The following is a 25,991-nucleotide window of genomic DNA, read 5'->3' as shown; positions in this document are numbered from 1 at the left end:
GGCGGCTTATTTACATGGGGATGCGGGAGAGCGGGGCCCTAAATGAGGGCCTCTTGACTGTACACTGGACCGGCGCCCAGCCTGGCCGTCCTGCCCAGGCCCAAGGGCTGCCCGAGGCTCCTGGACGCAGGCCTGCTGGGGCCTTTAATCCTGGACCCGGAGACCGCCCAGGCCAGAGGACTCTTCAGAGCTCTGTCGTCAGTGGCAACTGGTGTAGTTAACTGTCTTCCAGAAGACAAGACCCCCAGTAGTTTCTCAGGAACAGACAGTGCCTGCTCATAAAAGCATCAAAAGAAGGGTGGGCCTGTCCCTTGACGGAGCCTTCGGGCCACCTCCCTCCCCCTGCCTCAGGGGAACAGGGCTGCCCGGAGCCTTGGAGATGACCTTCTCTGATACCCCTCTGCAGACTCAACCACGGGCAAGTGAATGACAAGTGAGCCCCAGGCTCTTGACTCCCAGTGTGGGCCACTCCCCTAGGCAGGTCTGGGGCGCCATTCCTCTAAGCCCTGCTGTTCAGAGCGGCGCCTCGGGCTCAGCCTGCCCTGGGAGAGGCCCCCGACTCCAGGTGCTCTCAGGAGAGCGCCTGGCTCCTGTGCTGGCATAGGCCACAGAGCCTGCTATGTCTGGTTTCTTCGAAGCCTTCAGCCAAAATGCCAGTGATCCCAGTTGCCCCAGCCCCTGCCGTGGCGTCAGTTACCTCCTGGGCCGGGGTCCAGGATCGGGGCAGCTCAAGGTCTCCTGAGGGCTGAGGAGGAGTTTGCATAACCTGACTGTAACCCGGGCCCCACTGCAGGCCAACACTTCATGTTTGGTGAGAGGACAGCAGATTGTTAGTTTATTTTTGCTAAGACAGTTTCTAGGTTGGTAGGCACTGTCCCAAGGAGGAGTGGTCCTCAGCAGCCCGCCGGTTCTCACACTTCGGAGCCAGAAGGTCCCTGGCTCCTGGCTCAGCCTGGGTGCCGGCAGGGCCCTCAGGAGGGGACTGAGGTTCTCCCCACCACGGGTGTTGAAGAACAGGCCCCAGGAGCCTGCCCACCACCCCAGCGGCTAGAACAGGAGCTGGGCCAAGAACCTGCTCTGCCAGAGGAACTTCTCCCCAAGAGGGGATCAGGGGTGAGGGAAGCAGACCGCTGTCCCCCCACCCCTGGGACGGGGCTTGCAGGGAACGCCGAGGCCAGGACCGGAGTGGGGCAGGGGAGTATAAATACTGTGAACCGGGCTCCCATCACTGGGCCCCAGCTCTGGCAGCAGAAGCCCCCACACGCTGGGGCTTCCCAGACCCAAAGGGCCCTTCTGGGGTGTTAGGCCAGGCGGGATGGCTGCACTGTGGCAGGAGAACCCAGACCGCCCCCCCAGGCACCAAGCCTCCACCACTACCGCCCCGGCTGCTGGGAGGCCTGCTTGGCCCGCTGCCGCCGCAGCCGCACAAACGCCTGGGCCTCGCGGTCACCCTTCCGGCTCTCCAGCAGCTGCAGGATCGGATCCCCTGCGAAGAGAGGCGTTTGCGGGTTCAGACTCGTCAGACGCGGCGCCTGGCAAGTGGCCGGGTCTGCGGTCCCGCCCCGTCCTCCCGAGCCTAGGGATGGGCCCACCCAGCCACGCTCACAGGACAGCCTGGCAGACAAAACGGAAACGGCGTTTGCCGTCCCCCTGGGCAGCGGCGCCAGCCGGAACTCAGCCCAGCTGCAGCGCAAGAGGCTGATGTGCCTCAGGTGGCAACCATGACCTTTTCAGACAAGAACCTTGGGCCAGTTAACCAACGCGTGCCTCGGTTTGCTCATCAGGAGAACAGCAACAGCAGCCTCGCTGGGTGGTCGTAAGGGAGTGGTATGAGGGTTAATGGGTTCAGGGCTTAAAACTGGCCCGTCAGAAGTGCTCAAACACAAGACTTACTCCTCTCATCGAGCTCAGAGGCTGTTCTGCAGGAACGTGTCTCCTGGGCAGAGAGATGGCCCCTCTCCCCAAGCAAAACACAGTGACCTTATCCCACCAGGGAGAGGCGCGCACACCCGACCCAGCTTAGACATCACGGGTCCTTGATCAGACCTGAGATCTCAGCAACACAAGCACCACTCTGCCTCCAGGGAGGCGCTTCCCGATTCCTGACCCCCCATGTTGCCGCCTCTCTGGGGGCTCCAGAGCCTGGCGGCCCCTCCCCTGCATCCCCATGCTGGGCCAGGCCCCGCACTCGCAGCCTCTCGGCCTCTGCCCCACCCAAGGGCTTAGGCCTACCGTCAGGTGCAGGGTAGGTGAGGGGCAGGCGGGTCTGAGGCACCTCGCCAGGCTCCTCCGTCCCTGCCAGGCCGGGCACGGAGCGCAGCGGCAAGAAGGCCTCCCCCTCCAAGTCATTGGTCCCCAGCGTGTCGTGGTCCAGCACTGTGAGCAGGAGGCACGCCCCGTCCTTCTGGCACGGCTCAGCGGGCACCAGGCTGGGCCAGGGTACAGAGTCAGCTCAGCTGCCCGCCCCGCCTAGCGCCACGGCCACCCACCCCCAGACGGGTGGGGATTAGGATCGCGTCAGCTCTCAGCCTGGCATATCTTGGGGCACACGCTGTCATGCCTGCTCTGACTGTGGGCTGATGCTTTCTACCAGGGCCCCCTGTGTACCCAGGCCCCCCCTGTCTTGGGGAAAAGAGGACTTCGGAGACAGGACCCTTCCCTGAAAGCAAGCCTCTCAGTCCAACATGTGGGAGGAGTCTCCCCAACAATGCCCCCTAACTCCACCTGCAGGGTACAGGCTTGAGGCATGTGCCAGCAAACACTTGTCCCCACTGCCCCCTCCCTGGGACTCACACTGGGTCATCTGAGGGGAGCCCCTGGGCCCCAGCTGGGAGGAGCAGGCCTGAAGTGGTCCGGGGTTGGGGAACACAGCCAGTGTAGGGACCACTCACAATTCAAAGGTCTCATCAAACAGTGGGTGAAGGTCCTTCTTGTGCTTTTGGGTCTCCCGGGGGGCCAGCTCAGGGAACTCATGCCTGGGTTCCAAGGTCAGCTGGACAAAGGGGTCGCTGGAACCTGGCAAGTGGCCCGGGAAGGGACGTTGGCCAAGGATGATACCCCAAGCCCTGAGTGCAGTCCGCACCCCAGCAGCGGTGCCCTGCCTGCTAGCACTGCCTCCTCCTGGTGGTCCCGGGGAACCGCACCGAGCGCCCAGGAACTCGGGGGTACCCGAGCACAGACACAGAGAGCGGCCGGGGCAGCCTCCACTCACCATTGGAGTCCAGGGGCAGCAGGTTGGAGGCGCTGAGCAGCTCCACACGCAGCTTCTGCTCGGAGGGGCTGTAGGAGGCCTTGACGGTGACGGCCCCGAGCTCTTCGGAGGTAGTTGCGGCCTGGGGGCGGGGCGCAGGGGCGGGGTCAGCGGGGGCCGAGCGGGCGGGGCGGGGCTCCAGGTGCGCGGTGAGCGCGGGGCCTCACCTGCTGCTGGAGGCGGCTGCAGAAGTACCTGTTGACGAGCTCCCGACTAGAGGCCGCCTGCAGCTCCAGGTCCCTCTGCAGAGCCTGAGGAGGGGACACACCCTGAACGGTCACCCCCAACCGCAGCCCAGGGCTGCCCCCGATGGGGAAGCCCACAAAGTGATGTGGAAAAAGCACGGGGCGCCCTGGGACCACAAGCCAGGGTTGCTCCTGCGACAGCCAGAGGCACCAACGCAGCGGGCTCCGCAGGTGTGTTTCAGTTGCCCTGCCCCAACCGGCTTCAGAAGAACCTCACATTCGGTTTAAAGTTCTGCTATTGCTGTCTTAAATTTTTCTTTTTATTTTTTTAAGAAAGGGCCCATATTTTCATTTTGCACTGAGCCCTGTAAATTATGCAGCAGGCCCTGGACACCGGCAAGCACAGGAAGGCAGGCTCCCCAGTGCTGCCAGCTCACCCAAAGGCCCCTACCTGAAAGGTGGCGGTGTGCAGGGCCTCGGGTGGCAGGCCACAGCCCTCTGCATAAAAGCAGATCTCCAGGTTCTAGGTGGGGGCGAGAGGTGAGAGATGAGCCCCCCAAGCACTCGTCCCAGCAGGGTCATCATTGTTGTCACTGGTGTTATTACCTGTAGTGCAAACTTCAGCCTGCTAGAGGCCAGGAGGCAGCTCCGCTGGGAGGCAGCCACCTCTGCCAGCACCGTGAGCGTGTGTGTCCAGAGCAGACTCAGGAGGCTGGGGGGCCGTGCAGAGGGATGCAGGACACAGGATGGGAGGACAGAGAAGAAAGCTGAGATGCTCTTGAGAAAGGGGAGGCCTCAGGGCCCCCAGGCCTGCCCCCAGGTCCGCCCCGCCCCCACCATCCACCTGGTGGGACTTCACTGGTGGGACTGGACCTGGGGTGCAGGCAGAGTAGGGAGGGGGGCTGGTTTCCTGAGGGAAGGCAGGGGGCAAGGCGGCAGTCAGGCCCAGTCCTATCCACAAGCTCGTGAAGAATCCTCATAGGATTATCAAACCCCAATAAACAGGGGAGGGAGGGGTTGGTCCCCCAATGACAGAATCTTGAGTGAAGATGCAAGTGGCCAAGATGAATAGGATCTCATGGATCAGCAGGTACTACTTGCAGGGAGAAAAAAAATAGCAAACCAAGCCACAGTCCATCCTAATAATGACCTGAAATAACTGAAATTTCACTTGTCAAAGTAGAGTCAGGCAGAGAAACACACACACAAAAATGTGTGCTTAAATAGGGGAGGTCTAGGGGCTTCCCTGGTGATCCAGTGATTAAGACTCTGTGCTCCCAATGCAGGGGGTCTGGGTTTAATCCCAGGGAACTAAGATCCCACAGACAGCAACTAAAGAGCCCGCAGATGTGCTGCCCCGGCGGGAGAGGAGCAGGCCTCCAGGGTCAGCGGCCCTGTGTGGGAAACCAGTTGGCATCATCGTCACCGTCCTCACCGCGGCTCAGTCACCGACCACTTCCTTTGTTGCAAACTCTTCTCTCAGCACCTCACGTGACTCATTTAGTCCTCAACAGAGGCCAGAACTATGATCAACTGCACAGAAAACTTGAGTAATCTGCTCAAGGCCATCCACCAAGCAGCTGTGAAGCTGGAGTCTGAATCTGGGTCATCCAGAGCCCACGCCCTTGACCTCTACCCCCTGCTGCCTGGTGTTCGGGACCCTGCTTCGAGAGACCCTAATGGGAAGCCCTCCTGGAACATGGAAGAGGAACACCCAGGGAGGGAACAGTGGGGAAGGCAGAGCTTGCGGCCCCCGGAAGATGCAGCCCAGGCTAAGGGAGGGCGAGCGGCAGGTCTCAGCTCAGCCCGAGGTGAAGTGGGCTGGCTTGTGCAGTCTGAGCACCCTGACCTGGGCAGCGAGCATTTTAAGAGCCCGGTTGCATCCTACCCCCGAGGATGGATGCTGAGGCTGGGCAGGAGGGGCAGGAGGGAGGAGAAGGAAGCAGTGAGACACTGCAGGGCAGGCGGCTACTACAGACCTGCTGAAGTTCTCCTGCACCAAGTTGGTGTTCATGTAGCGGAGCTTCACCTCCAGGAACTTCATCAGGGGCAGAATGGCCTGGGGAGGGGTAGCAGCATGTCTGGCTCTGGCCCATTTGGGTCCCACCTCCATCCCCTCACCCTGACCCAGAAAGGAAACAGGGCCAGTAGCTTTCCTGCCCATCTATGCAATGTCTGCAGAGCCGACCCCGGCCCCCGTGGGCTCCAGCCAGCTGGCTTCCTCTGACAGGAACCTGCCAGGCCTGGTCCCGCCTTTGCCCATGCTGTTCCCTCCCACAGAAATACTCATGGCTCCCTCTCTTGCTTCCTTGAGATCTTGACTCAGCTGTTACCCTCTGAGTAAGGCCTTCTCTGGCCACTATCTAAAACTACAGTCTTCAGGGACTTCCCTGGTGGTCCAGTGGTTAAGACTCCGCACTTCCACTGCAGAGGGTGCAGTTTCCATACTGGTCAGGGAACTAAGATCCCACAAGCCACATGGTGCAGCCACAAAAAAGAAAAGCAATCCTTTGATCCTTCCCTTGTGTATTTGTTTTCTCTGGAGAGTTTATCTTTATCTGACACATGTGAGCTTCCCAGGTGGCGCTAGTGGTAAAGAACCCTCCTGTCAATGCTAGGTTAGGCGTAACAGACGTGGGTTTGATCCCTGGGTCAGGAAGATGCCCTGGACGTGGGCATGGCAACCTACTCCAGTACTCTTGCCTGGAGAATCCCATGGACAGAGGAGCCTGGTGGGCTACAGTCCATGGGGTCATGCAAAGTCAGACATGACTGAAGTGACTTAGCACGCACGCACGTGTAGACATATATACATTTATACACACACACATATGTATAGTTCCAATAATAGCTACAGTGAGAGTTAATACTCAGCTCTTTTTTAACCTCCCCTACTAGAATGAAAACTCTAGGAAGGCAGGGATTCTTATCATGGTGTCCATCGCTGTATATACCCAGTGTCTAAATCAATACCTGGGACAAAGTGGGTGCTTAAATAGCTGATGAATTAATGAGTAACATTCTCCCAAACTCTGATAGCTGAGTTGGTAAAGAATCTGTCTACAATGCAGGAGACCCTTGTTCTATTCTTGGGTCGGGAAGATCCCCTGGAGAAGGGAAATGATACCCACTCCAGTATTCTGGCCTGGAGAATTGGCCAAAGAGTCGGACAGGACTCAGCGACTTTTACTATTCTCCCAAACAGTCAAAGGTGTACATTACTATCCCTGATTGCAGATGTGGAACCTGAGGTCAGCTGGCCTGAGTAACCAGGACAGTCATGTGACTAGGCAGTTGAGAAGGATGCAGGGCTATCTGGCTGCAAAGTCTAAGCCCTCCCCCACTGCACCCCCACACTGTCAGTGCTAGGAGAGCCTGTGGGATGACCCAGCCCCACCCTCTTAGCATCCAAGGAGGAAACTGAAGCCAGGAGGGAACATTCCTTGCCCACGTCTGGGAAGCTTAACTCTGAAGCCTCATGGCCTTCAGCCCCCTGCCCACCCTAAGCCCCTTGGCAATCCCTGACCCATGCTGCTGGCAAAGTCAGTGAGCAGGGCAGGCCACTCACGTCTTCAGGCAGGACGGACTCCCTGATGCCCACGAGTTTCTGGATGTGCTTGGCAATGCCCGCCTCCAGCTAGAGACACAAAATGGAAAGAGGGAGGCCAAAGGTGTGAGTCGGGGGGGTTGGGAGAGGTTGCCTAGGGCCTGAGTTTAGGTTCAGGAAGAGGAGGGGGTGGGACACTGACCCCAGTCCTGCTGGGAGAGGACCTCAGGCTGAGGTTGGGTGGGGCAGGGGGGTCACTGTGGGTCAAACAAATTACCTGCTCGGCCAAGGTGCAGACGCCGGTGCGGATCTCGTGGCCCAGCCCCGCCAGGGCGCCCTGCAGCTGCGCATGCAGTGTGTTCTGCAGCTGCTCCTGCTCCAGCACAGCCCCCACCTGCTGCTCCAGCGCCTCCCATGCCAGCTGGGCGGGCAGCTTGCCGATCACCAGCCGCAGCTGCTCCATGTCATTCACCACCACGCACAGCTGCAGGCGGGCAGGGGCACAAGGAGGCAGGCTTTCCCAAACAGTGTCAGCACTGGCCAGCGCCTCCCCCAGCCCGGCCCAGCCCCCCGCTCCGGCCCTTACCATGTCGGCTGCCTGGCCTTGGTCCTTCTGGCCTGCAGAGAGCTCCCGGGCACGGGCCTTTATAAGGCTGCAGTACACTAGGGCCAGCCGACAGGTGTCCTGGGGCAAGGAGGGGGTGATCAGTTTGGTGGGGGAGGGTGCCAGGAGAGACAAGTAGGGGAGGCACAGGAACCTCAGTGTCCTGGGGAATTTAGGGTGAGAACTGGGACTTCTCAGGTAGCTCAATGGTAAAGCAGCCGCCTGCCAATGCAGGAGACACAGGTTTGATCCCTGGGTTGGGACGATTCCCTTGGAGAAAAGAGAAGTGAAAGTCACTCAGTCGTGTCCAACACGTTGCTACCCCGCGGACTATACAGTCCATGGAATTCTCCAGGCCAGAATACTGGAGTGGGTAGCCTTTCCCTCTCCAGGGAATCTTCCCAGCCCCGGGATCCGACCCAGGTCCCCCGCACTGCAGGCAGATTCTTTGCCAGCGGAGCCACCAGGGAAGCCCAAGAATACTAGAGCGGGGAGCCTGTCCCTTCTCCAGCGGATCTTCCTGACCCAGGGATCAACCCGGGGTCTCCTTCATTGCAGGCGGATTCTTTACCAACTGAGCTATCAGGCAAGCCCTTCCCCTGGAGAAGAAAATGGCAGTCCACTCTAGTATTTTTTTTTTCCTCCTAGTACTTTAATCCCACTCCAGTAGTCTTGCCTGGGAAATCCCAGGGACAGAGGAGCCTGGTGGGCTGCAGTCCATGGGGTCACAAAGACCTGGACATGGCTTAGCAACTAAAACAAAGAAACCAGTGGCTAAGACTCTGTTCTCCCAACGCAGGGGCTCAGGTCCGATCCCTGGTCAGGGAACCAGAGGAGAACCTGGGTGAGAACTTGGGAGAAATGGTGGAGTGGGAATGAGGCTGCACCTCCACAAACTTGACAGTGATCATGAAGGCCTCCTCCGGGTCAGGCCAGTCCAGCTGCTGGGCAGTGTGGCTGATCTGGGCGAAGCAGGTGGACAGATCCACAGCCGACGTGCTGTGCTTGGTCAGCTCCCCCAGGGGCACCAGCTAGGAGGTGGGGGAGTGTGTAGAAAGGAGAGTTCTAGGCTTGCCAAATCCATGCCCCTTCCGCCCCGCTTCCATCTGCAAGCATCCAGAGTTGATACAGCCAGCAAGCTCAGAGCCGCTCAGGGGGCTGCAAGGCGCACCAACAGGGCTCCACTCACAGCCCGCAAGCTGCCAGGATGAGCCTTTATGGGAAGTCACGGTTTAACCCGGAGTATTACAGGAGACAGCGTTTCACACCTGTAACTGGCCTCAAAAGCACCGCTCAAAGCTGGTTACCCGCTTCCGTACCTGCTGCAAGGTCCTGGCAGAGCCGAAAGCCACACCCACAAATCTGGGACTCCGCCCCTAGCAGGCCCGACCCCTACCTGGTCCATCTGTACTGCGCGCTGCACGCGCGCCAGGGCCTCGCTGTAGGTTTTCTGCAGCCAGGACGGGATGGCTGGCTGGAACCAGCGGTGGAAGCCTTCCAGGGCCAGGACGCCATCCCTGGGAAGAGCAGGGGTCAGCCTGGGGGGCTACGAGCCCTCCTCGCCCCGCAGCCAGTCGACTACCCACCTCTCCGAGGGGAGCGGGCCCAGCTGGTAGAGCTCCTTGAGGCTGATGTAGAGCTGGAACAGGCTCTCGCCTACCTCTGGGGTCACCGAGCTGCCCACCAACTTGATGTGGTCCTGCACCCGCTTGGCCACCTGAGGAGGGAAGGCGTGGTGGGCGGAGCTTCAGAGGCAGGCGCAGGGGGCGCAGCCGCGGGATGCGGGGAGCCTCACCAGCCACTGCAACTCCAGGAAAGCCATGGAGAAGAGGTCGATCTTGAGCACGCTGGAGGAAAAGCAGCAGGTGTGACCTGGCGGCACACAGTCGGGTCCCTCTGCGAGCCCCCCTGCACAGCCCCCCCCCCCGCCCCCGCCCCGCCGCCCACTCACTTATGGAAGATCTTGTTCCATGTGCGCTGGCACTGGTGCAGGTCGCCAATGATGTCCTGTACCAGGCTCAGTAAGGCCTTGCCCATCTCCAGCAGCCCCTGGCAGGGACAGAAATGAGCCAGGCAGGACTTCGAGCAGTGGGCATCCAGTCCCACCACCTACCACCTGGCATGAGCCCCTCACCTGCACCATGGGCTGATGATGCTGCTGCTTCAGGTGGAACCATCCCACGGTGCCAGCCTGAGGGCAGAGAGGCCGTGAGCAGGGAGGGGTATCAGGCCCCAGGCATGCGCCCTCCCCACCCCCAGGGCGGTCACCGTACCCGTAGCGCCTCAGTCACCAGGCTGGGGAGGGGCGCGCTGTCCGGGCACAGTTCCCCAAAGGCCTTCATCTTGCACATCTGTACCAAGACCCTGGGGGGATGGGGAGCTGTGTCCAAGATGCTGCTGCCCCACGGCCTCTGTCATTCCCCCGGCAGGCTGCCCACCCCTCCCCTCCACCCCCACCCCCGGCCCAGAGGTGCCCATGGGGGCAGGGGTCACCACTGACCTGAGGAGGGACTGCAGCCGGGCTGGAGAGTCAGGCACCGAGAGGGGAAAGACAGACCGGAATCTCCGGATGAGGGAGAGGCCATAGGCCAGCAGGGAGCTGAACGAGGTGGCCAGCTCCTCCATCTGCAAGGCCCAGAAGGTTCCGTGAGGTGGGGGCTGCTTTAGGGGGCTGAAGCCATTCCCTGAGTCCTGCCTGCCCAACAACCCCCACCCCCAGCTCCCCCCAGCCCACCTGCTCTGCCTTGAGTCTGCCCTGGATCCACTGGTATTCGATGCTGGTGATGGGGAACAGGAGGCAGCTGCTAGGGAACTCCAGGGTCTGGTAGAGATGGCTGTAGGCCAGCCACTGCCTGTGGCAGACAGGAGGCCCTCAGCCACCTGGGGGACCTCCTTCCCCACAGCTTGCCTGGCCTGGGGGAGGGGGTCAGGGGTGGACAGTGCCCAAACCTCCCCAGCCCCACTCTGCCCCAAAACCTCCCGGGGTTTCTCATCAACCTTTAGAGGCTGAAAACCAGTGACTGAAAATAACCCATGGGATTGCTTTTGTTCCCATAGTGAAAGTCGCTCAGTCATGTCCGACTCTTTGCGACCCCACGGACTGTACAGTCCATGGAATTCTCCAGGCCAGAATACTGGAGTGGATAGATGTTCCCTTTGCCAGGGGATCTTCCCAACCCAGGGATCGAACCCAGGCCTCTGGAATTGCAGGTGGATTCTTTACTGTCTATGCCACCAGGGAAGCCGTTTGTTCCCATAAGGGCTTTTTAAAACGTGTAAATGAATTGCCCCGTCTCTTAAATTAGAATCTTTGAGATTTTAAAATTCAGGACTTTGTTTCTTTAGAAAAATCAGATTCGGAGACTTAAGCCTTCAAGTCCAAGTCCAAGCCAGACAGAGCACCCCTTTGGAGAGCGGAGGGGAGACTGCACAGAGGGGGCCGAGCGGAGACCAGCTGGAGGGTGAAGGAGGCTGGGGCGGGGCAGCAGCGCAGGACAGGCCTCCTCCATTCAGGGACACAGCGACCGCCCGCATTCCCGCTGGGGCCCTGGGGCTGGGGCGGCAGACTCAGCTGCCTCGAAGGACTCAGGTGATGTCAGAGAGTGAAGCATCCGGCGGCAGCCATGGTGGACGGGGGAAGCCAGGCTTCCCTGCCCTGACCCCCCCGCCGCCCAGCAAGGTGGACAGCCCTGCCACTTCAGCATGAATCTTTCGTGGGAAGCTGGAGATGTGGATCTGCATGGGAAATCTCCAGATTTTAAAAGTTGATGACTGGACTTCCCTGGTGGTCCAGTGGTTAAGACCCTACCTGCTGATGCAGGGGACACAGGTTTGATCCCTGATCCGGGAAGGTGCCCCATACAACTAAGCCCATGTGCCACAATTACTGAAGCCCGCACGCCCGGGAGCCCTGCTCTGCATCAAAGAGAAGCCGCTGCAGTGAGAAGCTCGCACACCACAACTAAACAGTAGGCCCTGCTCGCCGCAACTAGAGAAAAGCCCACACACAGCAACGAGGACCCAGCGTAGCAAAAAACAAAAAGTTGAGTCAGTTGGCCACTGACTCAAAACTTGAAATACACAGTTTGGGCCCCAAACAGAAACCTCTGGAGGGTTAGACTTGGGGCTGCCAGCCTGAAGGAGGGCAAGTAGGGAGGGAGAGGGTGGTGCGGTGCAGACAGCCTTCGGGTGCTCTGGCTGGGCTGGGCACTCACGCCAGGGACCGGTGGAAGTCCGACAGATCCTTCTGCGTGGCGTGGAGGAAGAGGATGGTGGCCGCGTGGGAGCTCAACAACCCATCCCAGGAGGTGCTGCCGGCCTGAGGAGGCAGGCGGAGGAGTGTCAGGACCCGGCAGGCAGGCCCTGGCCCCGCCCGGCCCTAGCAGGGCAGTACCTGGTGCTGGGTGACCTCGTGGGACACCAGCTGCTGCAGGAGGTGGAGGTGTACCGTGTAGCTGGGCTGGGAGCGGCTGGCCTTGGTGGCTCTCTGCGGGGGGGGGCCCCAGCATGGCTGTGAGCAGAGGACCCCATGCCTGGGGCGGCCCCTCCTCCCCACCCAGCCGGGCCACCTACCCGCTTGTGGATAAACTGGAACTGGAGGTGACACTGACCGCGGTCCGGGTAGGTGTCTGTGCAGGGCTCCAGGGGGTACCAGTGATCCTCACGGCACCGCAGATCCTGGCAGGCCGGGTAGGCAAGAGGTGCCCACGTCCTTGAGCCGCAGGAGCCGCTAACGCTTGGGGGCCAGGGAGGCGATGGGAGGCAGACCCCAGGCTCCACCTTGGACCCCTCGTCATCCCCACTCCACTCACCTGTAGTCTGAGAACCACGTTCCCCAGAAAGTCATCCTGGCCTTTGTCCTTCCGGGCCTCCTTAAATATCCTGTCCCAGGGAGAGGGGCAGAGAGCCTGGCCACGTCAGGCTGGGATCGGCTCCCTACCTCTGGCCACCTGGGTCCAGCCAGAGCCTCCAGTCCAGCCACCAGGGTGCATGTGGTGGGGGGGCTGCGGGCAGGAGCCCCGATTCCTCCCGGGGAGGACCCCATGGCACTCACCTTCTCAGCCCATGCAGGTCTGTGAGCTCCCCAAGTTTCTGTCTGACGGACTCCACGGCGTCCATGTCCCTGGTGTGGGCAGAGGCTTCAGCGGGAGGCGGACAGGGTGTCCTGGGAGCCCCCGGCCCCTTCCTGCCAGGCTCACTCCCGCCCCCTTCTCTTACCCACCCCAGCGGGCGGGGCTCGCCCCTTACCACATGTCCAGATGAAAGCTGGCATTGCTTATGTCCTCAAACTCTCTGTAGTGAGAAGAGAGCATGGCTGAGGGGCTTGGACGGCTAGGCCCCCTGACCAGGTCACTGGACCCCAGGCCCGAGCCTGCCATCCTTAAAGTCAGTTCAGTGCAGTTCAGTCATTCAGTCATGTCCGACTCTTTGCGACCCCATGGACTGCAGCACGCCAGGCCTCCCTGTCCATCACCAACTCCAGGAGTTTACCCATGTCCTCAAAGTTACCCATCCTCAAGTCTTAGCCCTTGCCTGCCAACTCCTCCTCCTTCTCAAATGCATCGCCCCCTCCTTCACCCCCATTAACCCAGACCTGCCTGAACCCCCCTTCCCCAGCACGTGGCGTTTATGACACTGCCCTGTCCCGTCTGGCCTCCGGCCTGTCTTCCCTGCCTTGGGAGCAGCCTCCTCCTCCGGCCAAGCCACACTCTCTCCCCCAAGCCAGGAAGTCCCGCTGATCTCACTGATGGGGGCACCGCCACCACCCGACTAGCCCCTGATGACCAAAGCGGGTAGGAGCCGGGGCAGGGCCACGTACAGGATGAAGGTCTCGTCCCAGACGGGGTTGAGCGTCTGGGTGATGACCTGGGTGCGGTGGGTCTGCTCCTCGGGGATGGTGTGCCTCACCACAGCCTTCTGCCGGCGCCGGAGCCCCGGGCTAGCCCCGGACACCGTCATCCCCTGCTCGATGCCCAGCAGGCAGTAGGGGTCACTGAACCCTGGGGAGGAGGGGGTCAGGGAGGCAGCCAGGGTGTTGGCTAGGCTCCCAGGTAGAGTCCTTATCACCCTCTCTCCATCCCAGACTCCAAGGGCCAGGGGCCAGCAGCCCCCAGCTGTGTCCCAGGGGACATTTGGGGGATGGGAACTCTGGGACAGGCTGTGACAGGGAGAGGAAGGAGCCAGGAAAAAGGCCCCGGGTCCCCATCGCCTACTCACCGCTGACATCCTTGCCCAGGATACCCTTGGCTTGTTTCACCGTTGCCTTCAGACAAAAGACTGGTTTCTGGAGCAACAGGAGGTGGGGGCTGAGTCCCTGAGGGAGCTGGGCTTCCCAGCACCCCTGCTGGCCCAGGGCGGCCCTGGCGGGTTACCTCGAGCTGCTGGACACGCTTTAGCATCTGCTGATGCTCCTCGGGCTCCATGTGGAAGACCTGGTGGGGCAGGAGTGTGGGAAGCTGGGGGCACGGGGTGGGGGCGGCCAGGCTGCAGGGAGGCGGGTGGGAGGGGGCCAGGCTCACCTCCTGCAGGTACCGCAGCAGCTCGGAGGACTCCCTCACATGGTTGGGCTCGGGCTGCCCCAGCCGGTACAGGACGGTGTAGAGAGCTTCCTCGTAGAGCAGGGCCCGCTGAGACATGGCAGGGTCACCGCGGGATCCCCCGTCCACCCACCACCACGAGGTCTGAGCGCCACCAGCTACCCTGGCACCCACGGCAATGCCCGACGCGGGGACCAGGCGTCCGCACGCACAGGGAGGGGAGAGGGCTGAGGCCCAGCCTTGTCAGGGGGCAGGGGGCTGTTTGGGAGGATGCTGGCCCGCTTCCTAGCGCCCCTCTGTACCCCCGAAACACCCCGATTCTTACCTCCTCAGGCGACAAGTGGTGGGATGAAGGCTCGATCTGGGGAGTGAGGCAAAAGGACAAGGTGTCCCAGGGGCCTGGACTGGGGTTTGGATGCCCATACAGCTCCCCCCAGGGCAGGCCCAGCCCGAGGGCTCGGGGGCCCCAGCATCCGGCATCTGGCCCCGCGGTGCCGCGCACCTGTTCCTGCGGCAGGCCTCCTGGGGGTCCAGCCCCTGGGCCACCTTCCTTGTCCCCTGGCCTGCCGTGGCTCGGGTCCATCGGTTCTCAGCTGCCCCCCCGGCAGCGTGAGCTCAGCACAGCCAGTGGCCCCAACCTTCCTTCCTTCCCCAGAGGAAACAGGGCTGCTTATCGGTGGCTCCGCTGCACCCCAGCGGCGGAAGTGAGGCCCAGCAGCGAGGTGGGACACTGGGGGTCATGCCCAGGGGGCCTGGGGGCTGCTCAGTGAGTCCCCTGAAGCCCAGCCCACAGCAGCGACACTCCTTGCCTAATGGAGCCCATGGAACAGGACGAGCTCAGGATGGCCAGCAGGGGTAGGGGTGGGGGCTGTGGGCGGGGGCAGGGGCCCACCAGAAGGAGGGGTCTCAGAGAGGCTCAGACCCTGGGCCTGAGGCTCTGGGGAGCCCAGAGAACTCTGCTGGCAGACTCCGCTGTTCGGCCAAAGGCTCCGCCCGGGGCCGGGGTAGGGCCAGGGAGGGGAATAGAGCTGCAAGAGGTGGGGCCCCGCACCCAGAGCCGGCAGGGCCCCACCCAGGCCTGCTCGGCTGCCCACTGAGGTCCCTCCTACCTCCTGAGCCCGTGGGGGCCGGGGATCCTGCAGATCTCTGACCCTGTGGCGCCTTATCTTGATGGCCTGGCGCAAGAGGGGAGGGCGCCGCTGGGGCCGGGAGAAGAGCGTAGCCATGGTGTCCAGCCCTGCCCTTCCCCTCCGCCTGGGGGAAGATAGTGAAGCCACAGGGTTATGCAAAGAGCCCGGGGCTGCCACCCGGTTCCAGGGGAGGGGGAAGGAAGGGCAGGCCCGGGGGAGGGTCAGGTCAGGGTTTCACAACCTCGGGGTGAGGGCCCCTGGGTCCCTGGCCCCTGCACCTTCCTCCCTGGGGCTGGCTGGGATGCTGGGAGGAAGCTGGGAGGACTGGAGACAGAGGCAGACTGGGGGGGCGGGGGGCGGGGCTGCCCCGCTGCAGCCTCCCACACAGGGGCCCTGGGGAGGGTCCAGCACCCTCCAGCAAGGAGCATGAAGGCCGGGGGACAGCAGCCCCCCCGGGTGACTGAGGGAGGCCCACCTGGCCGATGGGTCCTCACCAGCAGCTTTCCCGGAATGGGCTGCAGACCTGGAGTTGGGGCGGGGGGTGGGCAGGGCACAGGGTGGGGTCCCCGGAGAGGCGTCTCTCCCGGACCAGCCAACTGCTCAACCTGCTCTGCCCCACAGGTGACATTCCACTGAGCTGACGGGACCAGGCTGTGCCGGGCGGGGACGGCCCCACGGCCCCTGCCCCCACAGGGAGGGCGCCCTCTTCAAATGCCCTTGCAGAGGGTTTCGCCAAGCCCGGGGCTGCTGGGCAGGGCTGGCCAGAAGGAAGGGGCTGGGGAGGTGACTTGGTCCAGAAGGCACAGGACCATGGATGCTTCAGGCTAGGCTGGGCCACACCACATCCAGGGCCTCCCTGCAGCTCAGGGTCCCGGGGGTGCAGACCTGGGGGCTGCGGCCATGTCCCACCCTTCCTGGCCTCAGGCACTGAGGCTCTTCCCAAGGAGGGCGGGGCAGTGACCTCAGGGCAGGGCAGTGGAGCGAACACCCACCCAGCCCGGCTCCTGTCGGAGGCCTCCCACCTGGGCAGCTGCTGGGCCCCGGGGTACTCCGTGGGTGGACCTGTTGCTGAGCAACCCCAGTGAGACGGACACGGGAGAGGCCTCGGCATCCTGGGCCCAAATGCGTCAAGAGAACAAGGGACTCTCAGGCGGGAGGGAACACCATGGCCCTGGGCCTCCCCAGCCTCCACAAGGCCAGACAGCCCCACTTCCCAAGAGAACCTCCCTCACCACACAGAGCCAGACAGGGGTCCAGTCACTTCACTTTTACTAGTTCACATTTTGAGCAGACAAATCAAGGTGCAAACAGGATTTATTTCACATTAATATATTAACTGAATTTTTTTTTTTTTTTGTCAAATAAATAGGGAATCCTCTTTAAATAACCATCTCCTCTCTTCACAGCCAGTCCAGGAGCAAGTGAGAGCAAAATTTTAGTGCATCTAGGGGACACATTGCCAACCAGGCGTGAAGCTTAAAGGGAAGAAGGCAAGCTGAGGGGCTGGCAAGAGGTCACGGTCAACGTCCAGGCCGGGCCCCGGGGGCCAGGGGTCTGGTTCCCAGCCCACCCAGTGGCCCCCAAATGGACATGCATTCTCCAGTTCCAGTCTGAGAGGCCCCTACTAGAGGGAAAGGAGAGGTGAACGGAAACAAATTCCAGACAGACTAGGGAGGCAGCAGAGGGGCGCCGCCCCCAGCCACGGCTGCCCTCAGGCAACCCACTCCCGGCGGCTGGTGGGAAACTCCAAACGAAAGAAGAGGTGAGAGGAAGACCCAGGACGAGGAAGGGACGGGAAGGTGAGCGTGAAGGGACGAGGCTGGCTGGGAACGGGATGCAGGTGGACAGTCGGCGGGCAGGTGGCCCTCCTCAGCCAGGCACAGACAAGGGCAGACGGAATGTGAGTGGGGCCTGGCAGGGCGCCCAGGGCGGGGGCAGGAGCAGGCAGGGCTTGAGAGGCTGGGGATAAAGTGGCTACAAAACCAGAGAGCTGGACTGCGGCGGAGGAGGTGGCCAGAGAGTCCCTCCATGGGCAGAAGCTTCGAGAGCAGGAAGGAGACGAGGGGGGTGCCCCCCGCCCCCCAACGGGACGGCTCAGGAAGCCGGTGGGCTCCGGGCTTGCGTGGGAAACTGGGAGGCACCGCCCCAACTCAAGGGGCCCCCCCTTCCCTCAAGGCGAGTTCCTGATAACTGTTTTATGTCAGAGCTGGAGGAAGGACAAGGCCCTCCCATCACGTCCCACAACCCCGACTCAGCCCCAAGGGGAGGGGAGGAGAGAGCGAGGGGAGGCAGGAGGAGGGGGTGGCGGGGTCTACTGGGTCTTCTTATCTTCGGGGGGGTAGTAGGGAGGTGGTGGAGGCTGGTTCTGAAGAAGAAAGGAAAGATCACATTAGGACCGTCCGAACAAGACGAGGTCTCTCCTGCCTCTGAATCCCAGCAGCTGGAGCTGCGGAGGCCCCTCCAGCGCACACCCACCCCACTCACCGTGGGCATGTAGACGTTGTGTGGGTTGCCCGGGTTGTAATAGGCGCTGGCAGCTGCTTCCGCGGCCTTGGCTTCAGCTGTGAGAACACGCACATTTGGGATGAGCCCCAGAGATAGGCCTCCCCGCTGCCTCTGGCTGCCCCTGCAACCCCAGACCCCTGGTGCTTGGGTGGCTGGTGCCAAGGACCCAGTTCCACGAATCAAGCAGCGGGCAACCTTCCCTGAGTGCTTCCGGCACTATCGGGACACCCCCGTACACCTCCCCGTCGGGTCTTCACCGGGACACCCCCAGGTGGTTCTGTTGGCACATTTTGTGGACGAGAAGACTGAGGTACAGAGGGAAACCTTTCCCAGGGAGCACGGCCAACTAAAGGTGAGAGAGTGCGCTGCCGTCTACTGATCTCTCTTCACCACTGGCCACCACGCGGCTGGTCCCCTGGGGCTGTCCCTAGGCCAGTGGTTGTGTGTTATCTGGGGCTTCCGCACACCCGTGGGGAGCAGCCCAGGGGCTGAGCTCACCTGCAGGAGTGGAGGGGACATCGGGACCACTGACTGGAGGCTCCATGGGCCCGGGGTAGGGCGGCGGTGGGGGCTGCACGTACCCCATGGCCCCGTCCATCATGGGGGGGCCCGGATAGAACTCTGCTCGGCGAGAGGGACAGGACCTGGTGAGCGGCACTGCCCTGGCCCCTCGGCTGGCGCCCCCACCCCAGGCCCCTCCGGCTGCTCCGTCGGTCCTGAAGCAGGTCCAAGAACAAGTCTCCCCTCTGCAACCCCCTCGCCTGGGCGGAGGCGGTTAGTGGGGAGCAAAGGTCACACTCACCAGGTGGGGGCGGTGGGTAGGGGTAGCCAGGAGGGCAGGGGTACATTCCATTGGCGACTGGCGGGGGGAAGACATAGGCCCCGCTGGGCATGTAAGAATAACCATAGGCTCCGTTGGGGGCTTCGCCTCGGGAGGCTACAGTACAAGGGGAGAGAGAAGTGAGTGTCTCCAGCCTCAGGCGCGGGGAGCTGCAGGGTCCCTGGGTGCCTGCGGCAGACACGCCTCAGCCCTCCCCGCTCGAGGCCGCCTCGGGCAGGGGTGGGGAGAGGGGTCTGGGTGGGGACAGAGGTCAGAGCTGGAGCGGATGGGGGGAGGGGAGGGGAGGGGAGGAAGTAGGTCCAGGGAGGGGCAAGAACGGAGCTGGGGGAGCCTGGGGCCAAGGTGAGGAGGTCTGCAGAACACAGCCCTTGGGGACTTCACAAGTTGCCTCATAGGAGTGTAAAGGCTAGGTTTGTTTCAGTGAGGCCAAATGTCCTCGAGGCCAAACGGCTCTGGCAAATTGTCCTATACCTGCTCCAGGCAAGGGAACCTCAGCCTTTGGGGTACAGGGCGTTGGTGCTAATTACAGGTTTCCTTCCCACCGCCCCGGTGGTTCAGGCAGGAAAGAATCTGCCTGCGATGCTGCGTCGGGAAGATCCTCTGGAGAAGGCAATGGTTACCCATTCCAGTACTCGTGTCTGGGAAATTCCACAGACAGAGGAGCCTGGCGGGCTACAGTCCAAGGAGTCGCAAAGAGTCAGAAAGGACTGAGTGGCTAACACTTTCACTTTCCCTTTCCCAACTCCCAGCCCTGGGCAGACTTGGGCCCAGGAATTCACCTCCTGACTGTTTAAAAAGAAGAACTGAAAGGAAACAACCCAAATGAACAAAATAGCACACACGTGTCCTCAGCCCCGGATTCTGAGAGCCTCGGTACCTTGAGATGCCACCTGTAACATCCGCTGCCCAAATTCGATGGCGCCCCCGGACATAAAGGTCAGCTTGTAGGATGCAGAGCCTTCCCAGCCACCTGAGAAGAGAACAGCGCATCAACAGCTCAGAGGAAGAGCGTTCCGTCTGAAGAGATGACTGTGCGTCCGCTCCAGGCCCCCTCCAATGGCCTGCTGCGCACATCACATGCCAGCACTGCGACCCAGCCAGCCCCCTGCCCACTTTCTGCGCAGCAGTCTTATAAGCACAGCTGCCCTGGGGCCTCCCACCTCCAGTAAAGCAGCAACAGCTGATCCAAGTTCAGAGCCGACCTCTCACTCCCGGGGGAAGGGGTGGCGGTGCCGAGAACAAACCCCTACACCTCCAGCCTGGTTTCTGTCCAAAGGGGAACCGTGAGCTCAACAACAAGGCTCAGGCCAGGCTGAGTGTGGGGGGACAGTGAGCATGGCGCCCAGGTCTCTGGGGTCTGCCAAGAGCCTGCCAGCAACCAGGCTGGGCACTATAGACGGGCTCAGGGAAAAGGCCCCTGACTCCCACGCACCTGACACAGCTCCCTCCCACACCTAACGTCTGACAAGCGCCCCAGGTCACAATGAGCGTTTTCACTGGGTCTGCAGTCTGCAGTTGAGCCGCCTTCGCGCGCTCTCTCTGATCTGAGCTGTCATCCTGAATGCCAGCATTTCCCAGCTCTTGACAACTTCACCCCCCAGTGAATGGCTGGCAGTCCAAGGGCTGGTCTTGGAAGCTACTCCAGAGCCCAGAAGAGGACCAGCTAGGGTGTCAGGGAGCCAGAGCCCCTCTCCAGGGCCGCGGTCAGAGGCGCCCCGAGCCCCCTCGTCACCCACCTCCTGCTTCGGCCTTCACCATCCCCTTGATGTAGTTTGCCCCAAACACAGGCTGCTTGATCTCACAGTCCTTCATCAGATAGAAGGGCATCATAAAAGACTTCATGGCATCCTTCGCCTTGGACAGAAAGATGACCTGCAAGGAAACAGGACAAGGGCCATCACCGCTCGGATCACAGCCCGCCTGGCCACGGCTTCCTGTGTGTGAGGCCGCCGCTCCCAGGGCTGGAGTGGGTGGCCACAGCCAGCACCCAGCAGCCCCAGGGCACTCTCTGCAACAGCCACCCCCGGAGGGTGCCTTTTGGAGTAAAAGGCCCCACGTGCAGCCGGGCTGGGGAGGCCAGATGTGTGAATTCACAAGAAAAACGCGTGACTCAGGCCACACGTGTGAACAGGACGGCCTGCTCTATAATTGATGGGTGGTGAGGAGGCGGCAGACGCGGAGCCTCAGTGAAGAGGCGGCGGGGCCAGGGCAGAAGGGCGGGGAAGGACTCCCGAAGCGGGGGTCCAGCCTGCGCTCCACAGAACTGACAGGAGGGAAAGGCAGCGGGTGGCAGACTCCAGAAGGGGCGCACTAACCCGCCCGTGGACTCTGCCTGACTGGCAAGGCTCCCATCCTGCGTGCGGAGCACCTGCTGTTTTACACCCACGACTTCAATCTGTGACTGGAGATGCCAACTTGAACCCCGAGACAGGGTTTTGAGACCCCCTCCCCACCCCCACCCGTGTCTCCTCTAAGGCCTGTGCGTCTCTCCCCCCTCCACCTGTCAACTCTCGGGTGGCCCCAGGCAGCCATCTTCTTCCAAGAACATCTATTTGTGTTTCTCTGGAAGCTGCCCGGGGAACTCTTAGGTGAGGCCCATTCTACAGGCTGGCATTTCTTGCTCTGCTGGGTTTGGCCGGGCTCTCTGCCCAGCCCAGAGACTGCGACTGTGGACCACACTTATCACTCTGGACGTGCATAAGGGCCTCATGGGCTACTCCTACAGCACTCAAAGTAACCACGGCCTCTCCCCCCAGGCCCAGGTCATTCCAGCAGCTGCACTGAACTCCGCACTGCTTGAAGCAGCAGCTCGGGAATGTGCATGGACTCACTGCCCAGCCGTCAGTTTTGCTGCACGAAGATCCTGGTGGTTCCAGAACCAGGGACATGTGACAGAAACACGCTGTCATTCATCAGGGCTCAAAGACCACTAGACTCACGAGGCTGAGGCTGCCCTAAGGGTCTCACATCAGCCTCCAGGAGCCACGAGTCTCCAAACCAGCTGTCTCACTGTACAACTTACCCGGTATGGGGTAAGGTAGACTGTGCCTTTCTTGGTCCCTTTGAAGGCCTCTGGCACATTCCTCATGTCACTGAACGTAAGCTCTACATGGTCATAGGACATCAGGATGCTGTGAGAAGAGAGGACAGGCCCTGATGAGACTGCTGGAGTCACAGTCTGTCACCCCCAAGGACTGAACCCTCCTGGGTAGCAGCTGCCAGCATGTGGTCATTTCAACACTGCTGTGAGGAGTGTAACAACACGGCCATGGAAAAAATGAGCAAGCTGGATTCCCCGAACCCCACCCACACAGCCCCGAAGTGACCAGTGTAGGGACTTCCCTGGCAGTCCAGTGGTTACGACTGCCCATTCTCACTGCGGAAGGCCCAGGTTCAACCTCTGGTCGGGGAACTAAAATCCCACAAGCCCCAGGGCACAGCCAGGGAAAAAAGAGTGACCAGTGCAGTACAAGAGCCGCAGGGCTTTGCAGGCACCATAATCCCTCCAATCAGTTTAGATCATCTGGGTTAACTCTTCTGTTTTTCTTCCAAGTCCTTACGGCAGGTGCTCTGTTTTTCTTGGTTTGCTTTTTTAAGCCTGATGCATGACATTTTAAGACATGACTCTCCACCTTACCAAAGGGCTGACTTCAGGGTTTCTCTAAACCTGGGGTGCTTAAGCTGAGTCTGCAGGGGTATCAGTCCATGAGCCCTTGAGATGATCACACACGTGCTTTTTCCTGCGACAGTCCATAGCTCTCATCACTCTCACAGGGATTCTTGATTTGAAGAGTGAGGTTCACTATTTTACACATCAAGCTTTATATGCTGAATGGAGACTTCAGTTGCTGTTTACACAACTTTTTCAGGAATGTGGCTCAAGCATTTGCTAAAAACAAGGCACACCATTATGCAGCAGCACTGAGTCCTAAACCAGGTAGGAGGCCCAGGAGGATAGATAACATTCTCTCTTTTTTTTTTTTTTTCTTAAAATAACATTCTTAAAAAATAAATAAAAAAACATTCTTGTCCCAGAAAAGCCCCACTGAGAGAGAAAGAACCGTCCCAGGAGATGGTACCAAATGGCATCAGCAGGGTTTGTCCACCCTGGGACTGGCTCGCACACAGAGAGGCTACACACCCAGGGCAATGTGAGGTTTCTCTGATTACAAGACAACGCAGTCCAAGTTCACGTGGTTCTATTTGTCTTTTTTCCCCTCCCAGATATCACAACTTCCTTCACTGGGGAGGGGTAAGTGGAAAGAGGACCAGTACCAGAAAAGACAAGGAAAGCTCAGAGAAAAGAGGTCATGACCAGGAACAGGCTGGGCCTGGCAGACCCTGAGCCAGTAACATGGAGAGTCAGTATTCTGGGCTCCCTGAGTGCTTTCCTCTGATTCAACAAGCTGCCGGGTTACAGCGTCTAGGCTCTGATCCCACCAAGTCTCTTCTGGGGACTCAGACTCCTTCTTTGCTCCTTCAAGAGGTGCTTTTGGGTCATCAGAGCTCAACCAGGGCTGGCTGGTCTGATTCTCAACGCCCAAGGAGCAAGAGGAAAGAAGCCATTCAAGGAGTGGATGGTAGGAGGAGAGACAGAATTGAGTGGGGTTGGGCAGGACAGGTGGGAGACTGCTCTGGGAAGTGACCCGAGCCGACAGGAATTCAAGGGAAAGAGGCAAACACTGACCTTTTTAGGAAATATGTCAGGCATCTGACGATCGTTAACTATGTAATTTCACCTCTGGGCCTCAGTTTCTCACCTGGAATCTGAGCAGTTCTGGAATATACTGGAAGGCTACATACTGGTAGTTAAGTCTACTGACTTTGGAATCAAGACTCCTTTGCTGTTTACTTACAGCTCTGTGGGCTCAAGCAAGTTTCTTAACTTTCCTGTGCCTCAATTTCTTTACGTTAAAATGTGTAGAGTAATAGCATCTGCCGCACAGGATTCACATACTGAAAAAAGGCAGAACAGATGCAGCCCCCTCCCCGACACGCAGTAAACGCCTAAATAAATGGCAATTATTTTTGTCTAAAGCTCTCCGCGTTTCCTAACGTCTCCCACTTTGGGCAAGGGGTTCGAGAACGACGCGCGCTCTCCACTTGTCTCTGCAAGGCCCCCGCCCCATCCGGCCACCCCGGCCCCATCCCACCGCTGATCGCAGCATCCCGGTGCGATCAAGACCCACTCAGCCGCCTGCAGCCCCGCCCCCAGCCGTTATCTCCCCCCCCGCCCCCATCAGTTTCCCCACATCACGAGTTCACGCCCAGCCGCCCGCCGCCCACACCCTCCACGCCCGCCCCTCCGGCTTCTAGGGTTCTTCCGCACTGTCTTCACCTCTCGGTGTTGTTGACGATCACTCCGCCGCCCTCCGAGTGATTCTTGTTGAGCGCCATAGTCCCTCGGAAAAGGGTCCCGAGCCTGGCGACGCAGTGCGCTTGCGCCCTTCTTCGGTCCGCCCCTGGTGGCGTCGTTCGGATAAGTGCCAGCCAATCACAGCTCCCGTGCGGAGGCTGGCCCTACCGCCTGATCCCGGGCGTCACGTGCTAATAGTTTACGGCCTCGCCCCTCCCCCTCCCCGGTTGCGCCTGCGTCACAAACAAGCTCAAGACTACAACTCCCAGAAGGCAACGCTCCCTCAACCCCGACCTCTCCCTACACGCTAGCGGAAGGATTCATTCTGGAACTTGTAGTCTCCGAGAGCACAGGCCCCGATTGACTCCACGAGTTGCATAACTAATCCCCACCTCTACTCGGTGCTCCCAGGGAGCCGAAAGAACAGTTCGGTCCACCACAGAGGAATTAATCGTAAAGGCGCTGGAGGCAAAAGTTCATACCCACAGGATGGGGATTGTAACCTCCCCCAGCTGTAGGAGCGCTGATCACTAACTGGGGCGGCTTCATTCCGTCTGCAAACGTTTGGGGAGAACTTAACGTGACTTTGCTCCCCCCTCCCCCCCACCTTGAGTAATCACTGAGCCAGACAGATGAGTGCAAGACCAGTCTCTGTTTTGGCAGAGAAGAATCAGGAAAAACTGCGATCGCTCCCATGAAATCAAACCCAGACCCTCCGAAGTGGGCAGTGGGAATCCGTGCGGGAAGGAGAACCCGCGCCCAGCGCCTGCATCTCATCGCCGCGTCCACCGCAGCTGGCCTCGCGGTGGCGCTGCTCCCTCTAAAACGTTATGGTTTTGCCGCCCGGCCCTCCCAGCATTTTCCAGGCTTGAAGATTTAAACCAGACTGGGAGTAACTGAATGCAGTTGGGCACAGTGCGAGACCGAGTGCTTAGGGCTGACTCACAGTGACCCGGCACTGTGCGGTCCCCGCTCGGCCGCTGTAGTTTTGTAAACTTCCCCCACCTCCGAGGCGAGTCTTTCCCGGAAATTGGAGTGGGTGTTGGAGCGGGACGAGGCGGGTGGTGGTGCATCATTGATTTTAAGGGATCAGAGTTTGATTTGAAGCAGACTGCTAATTTCCTGACACGTGATGGCCAACTTTGTGATCCACCTGCTTGACTTTTCGTTTTGAGTGAGATTTTCTAGGTTAAGGGTCAAAAACTAGAAAATATTATGTAGCTGGTAACAGTTTTCTATAAGGTCTAGTGCAAAACCGGGTTGGACGTCGCAGGACAAGTGCGATGAAGTAGTACATCAGGGGACATGATGAAATCTGCCCTTGAAGGTGAGGTTAAATTCCATACATATGGGACTTTCCTGGAGGTCCAGTGGTTAAGACTCCGTGCTTCCACTGCAGGGGGCCAGGTTTCCATCGCTGGTCAGGGAGTTAGTGAAAGTCTCCTAGTCGTCTCTGACTCTGCAACTCCATGGACTGTATAACCTGCCAGGCCCCTCTGTCCGTGGAATTTTCCAGGCAAGAATGCTGGGATCTTCTGGACCTAGAGATCAAACCCGGGTCCTCCTGCATTGCAGGCAGGTTCTCTACCGTTTGAGCCACCAGGTGGTAAAGGCACGGCACAGCCTATATCCCTGACACAGCCAAAAAAAAAAAAAAAAAAATCCACATGTGCAATCTATGCAGTCGTTGAAAAGAATGAAGTCAAATTCTGTGTGCTGAAAGGAAAAGATTGCTAAGGTTCGTCTGAACAAATGGTATGTAAATATACTTACATTTGTCTAAAAAATGAGCTCTAGGTATTAAGTCTCTTGAAAGATCCACCAGGCATCGTTTTTGGCATTACTACTTTGAAGCTCAGTTCTGGGAATTAGGGTTGGCAGGTTACTTTTTGTGCATTGTATGCTCTTTCATAGGACTTCCCTAGTGGTTCAGATGGTAAAGCATCTGCCTACAGTGCAGGAGACCTGGGTTCGATCCCTCGGTTGGGAAGATCCTCTGGAGAAGGAAATGGCAACCCACTCCATTACTTTTGCCTG

General features: G+C 60.0%; 2 protein-coding genes across 5 annotated transcripts; both read right to left on the bottom strand.

The window, feature by feature from the left end:
- Positions 1-807: 807 nt before the first annotated feature.
- Positions 808-16,452, bottom strand: UNC13D (unc-13 homolog D). Of its 2 annotated transcripts, XM_070479950.1 has the most exons (33): positions 16,275-16,452; positions 15,232-15,376; positions 14,448-14,483; positions 14,105-14,212; positions 13,958-14,017; positions 13,803-13,869; positions 13,405-13,585; positions 12,834-12,878; positions 12,640-12,708; positions 12,398-12,467; positions 12,159-12,263; positions 11,980-12,072; positions 11,801-11,904; positions 10,321-10,438; positions 10,087-10,211; positions 9,860-9,950; positions 9,721-9,777; positions 9,538-9,635; positions 9,382-9,433; positions 9,173-9,303; positions 8,983-9,103; positions 8,474-8,617; positions 7,569-7,667; positions 7,260-7,466; positions 7,004-7,072; positions 5,415-5,494; positions 4,042-4,147; positions 3,887-3,958; positions 3,418-3,501; positions 3,212-3,332; positions 2,892-3,015; positions 2,233-2,429; positions 808-1,486 (listed from the first exon to the last, which is right to left on the bottom strand). In XM_070479950.1, the coding sequence occupies exons 1-33, from the start codon at positions 16,361-16,363 to the stop codon at positions 1,374-1,376; spliced, it is 3,381 nt and encodes a 1,126-aa protein (XP_070336051.1). In that variant the 5' UTR covers positions 16,364-16,452; the 3' UTR covers positions 808-1,373. The 2 variants fall into 2 exon arrangements, with proteins under 2 accessions (XP_070336051.1, XP_070336052.1); XM_070479951.1 differs by lacking the exons at positions 15,232-15,376; positions 16,275-16,452 and adding an exon at positions 14,625-15,121.
- Positions 16,453-16,548: 96 nt separating this feature from the next.
- On the bottom strand, positions 16,549-24,088 carry WBP2 (WW domain binding protein 2). 3 transcript variants are annotated; one of them, XM_020915629.2, is made up of 8 exons: positions 23,937-24,086; positions 21,621-21,729; positions 20,335-20,470; positions 19,476-19,568; positions 18,560-18,694; positions 18,256-18,378; positions 17,737-17,813; positions 16,549-17,617 (listed from the first exon to the last, which is right to left on the bottom strand). In XM_020915629.2, exons 1-8 carry the CDS (start codon positions 23,993-23,995, stop codon positions 17,564-17,566), a joined length of 786 nt encoding a protein of 261 aa, XP_020771288.1. In that variant the 5' UTR covers positions 23,996-24,086; the 3' UTR covers positions 16,549-17,563. The 3 variants fall into 3 exon arrangements, with proteins under 3 accessions (XP_020771288.1, XP_020771289.1, XP_020771290.1); XM_020915630.2 differs by lacking the exon at positions 23,937-24,086 and adding an exon at positions 23,286-23,685; XM_020915631.2 differs by lacking the exon at positions 18,560-18,694 and having other exon boundaries at positions 23,937-24,088.
- Between the last annotated feature and the right edge of the window lie 1,903 nt (positions 24,089-25,991).

This window comes from Odocoileus virginianus, chromosome 17, assembly GCF_023699985.2.
Source record: "Odocoileus virginianus isolate 20LAN1187 ecotype Illinois chromosome 17, Ovbor_1.2, whole genome shotgun sequence".
In the NCBI taxonomy this organism is placed as follows: Eukaryota; Metazoa; Chordata; class Mammalia; order Artiodactyla; family Cervidae; genus Odocoileus; species Odocoileus virginianus.
Note: the sequence above shows the minus strand (reverse complement) of the source record. Positions and strands in the feature narration are given on the sequence as shown.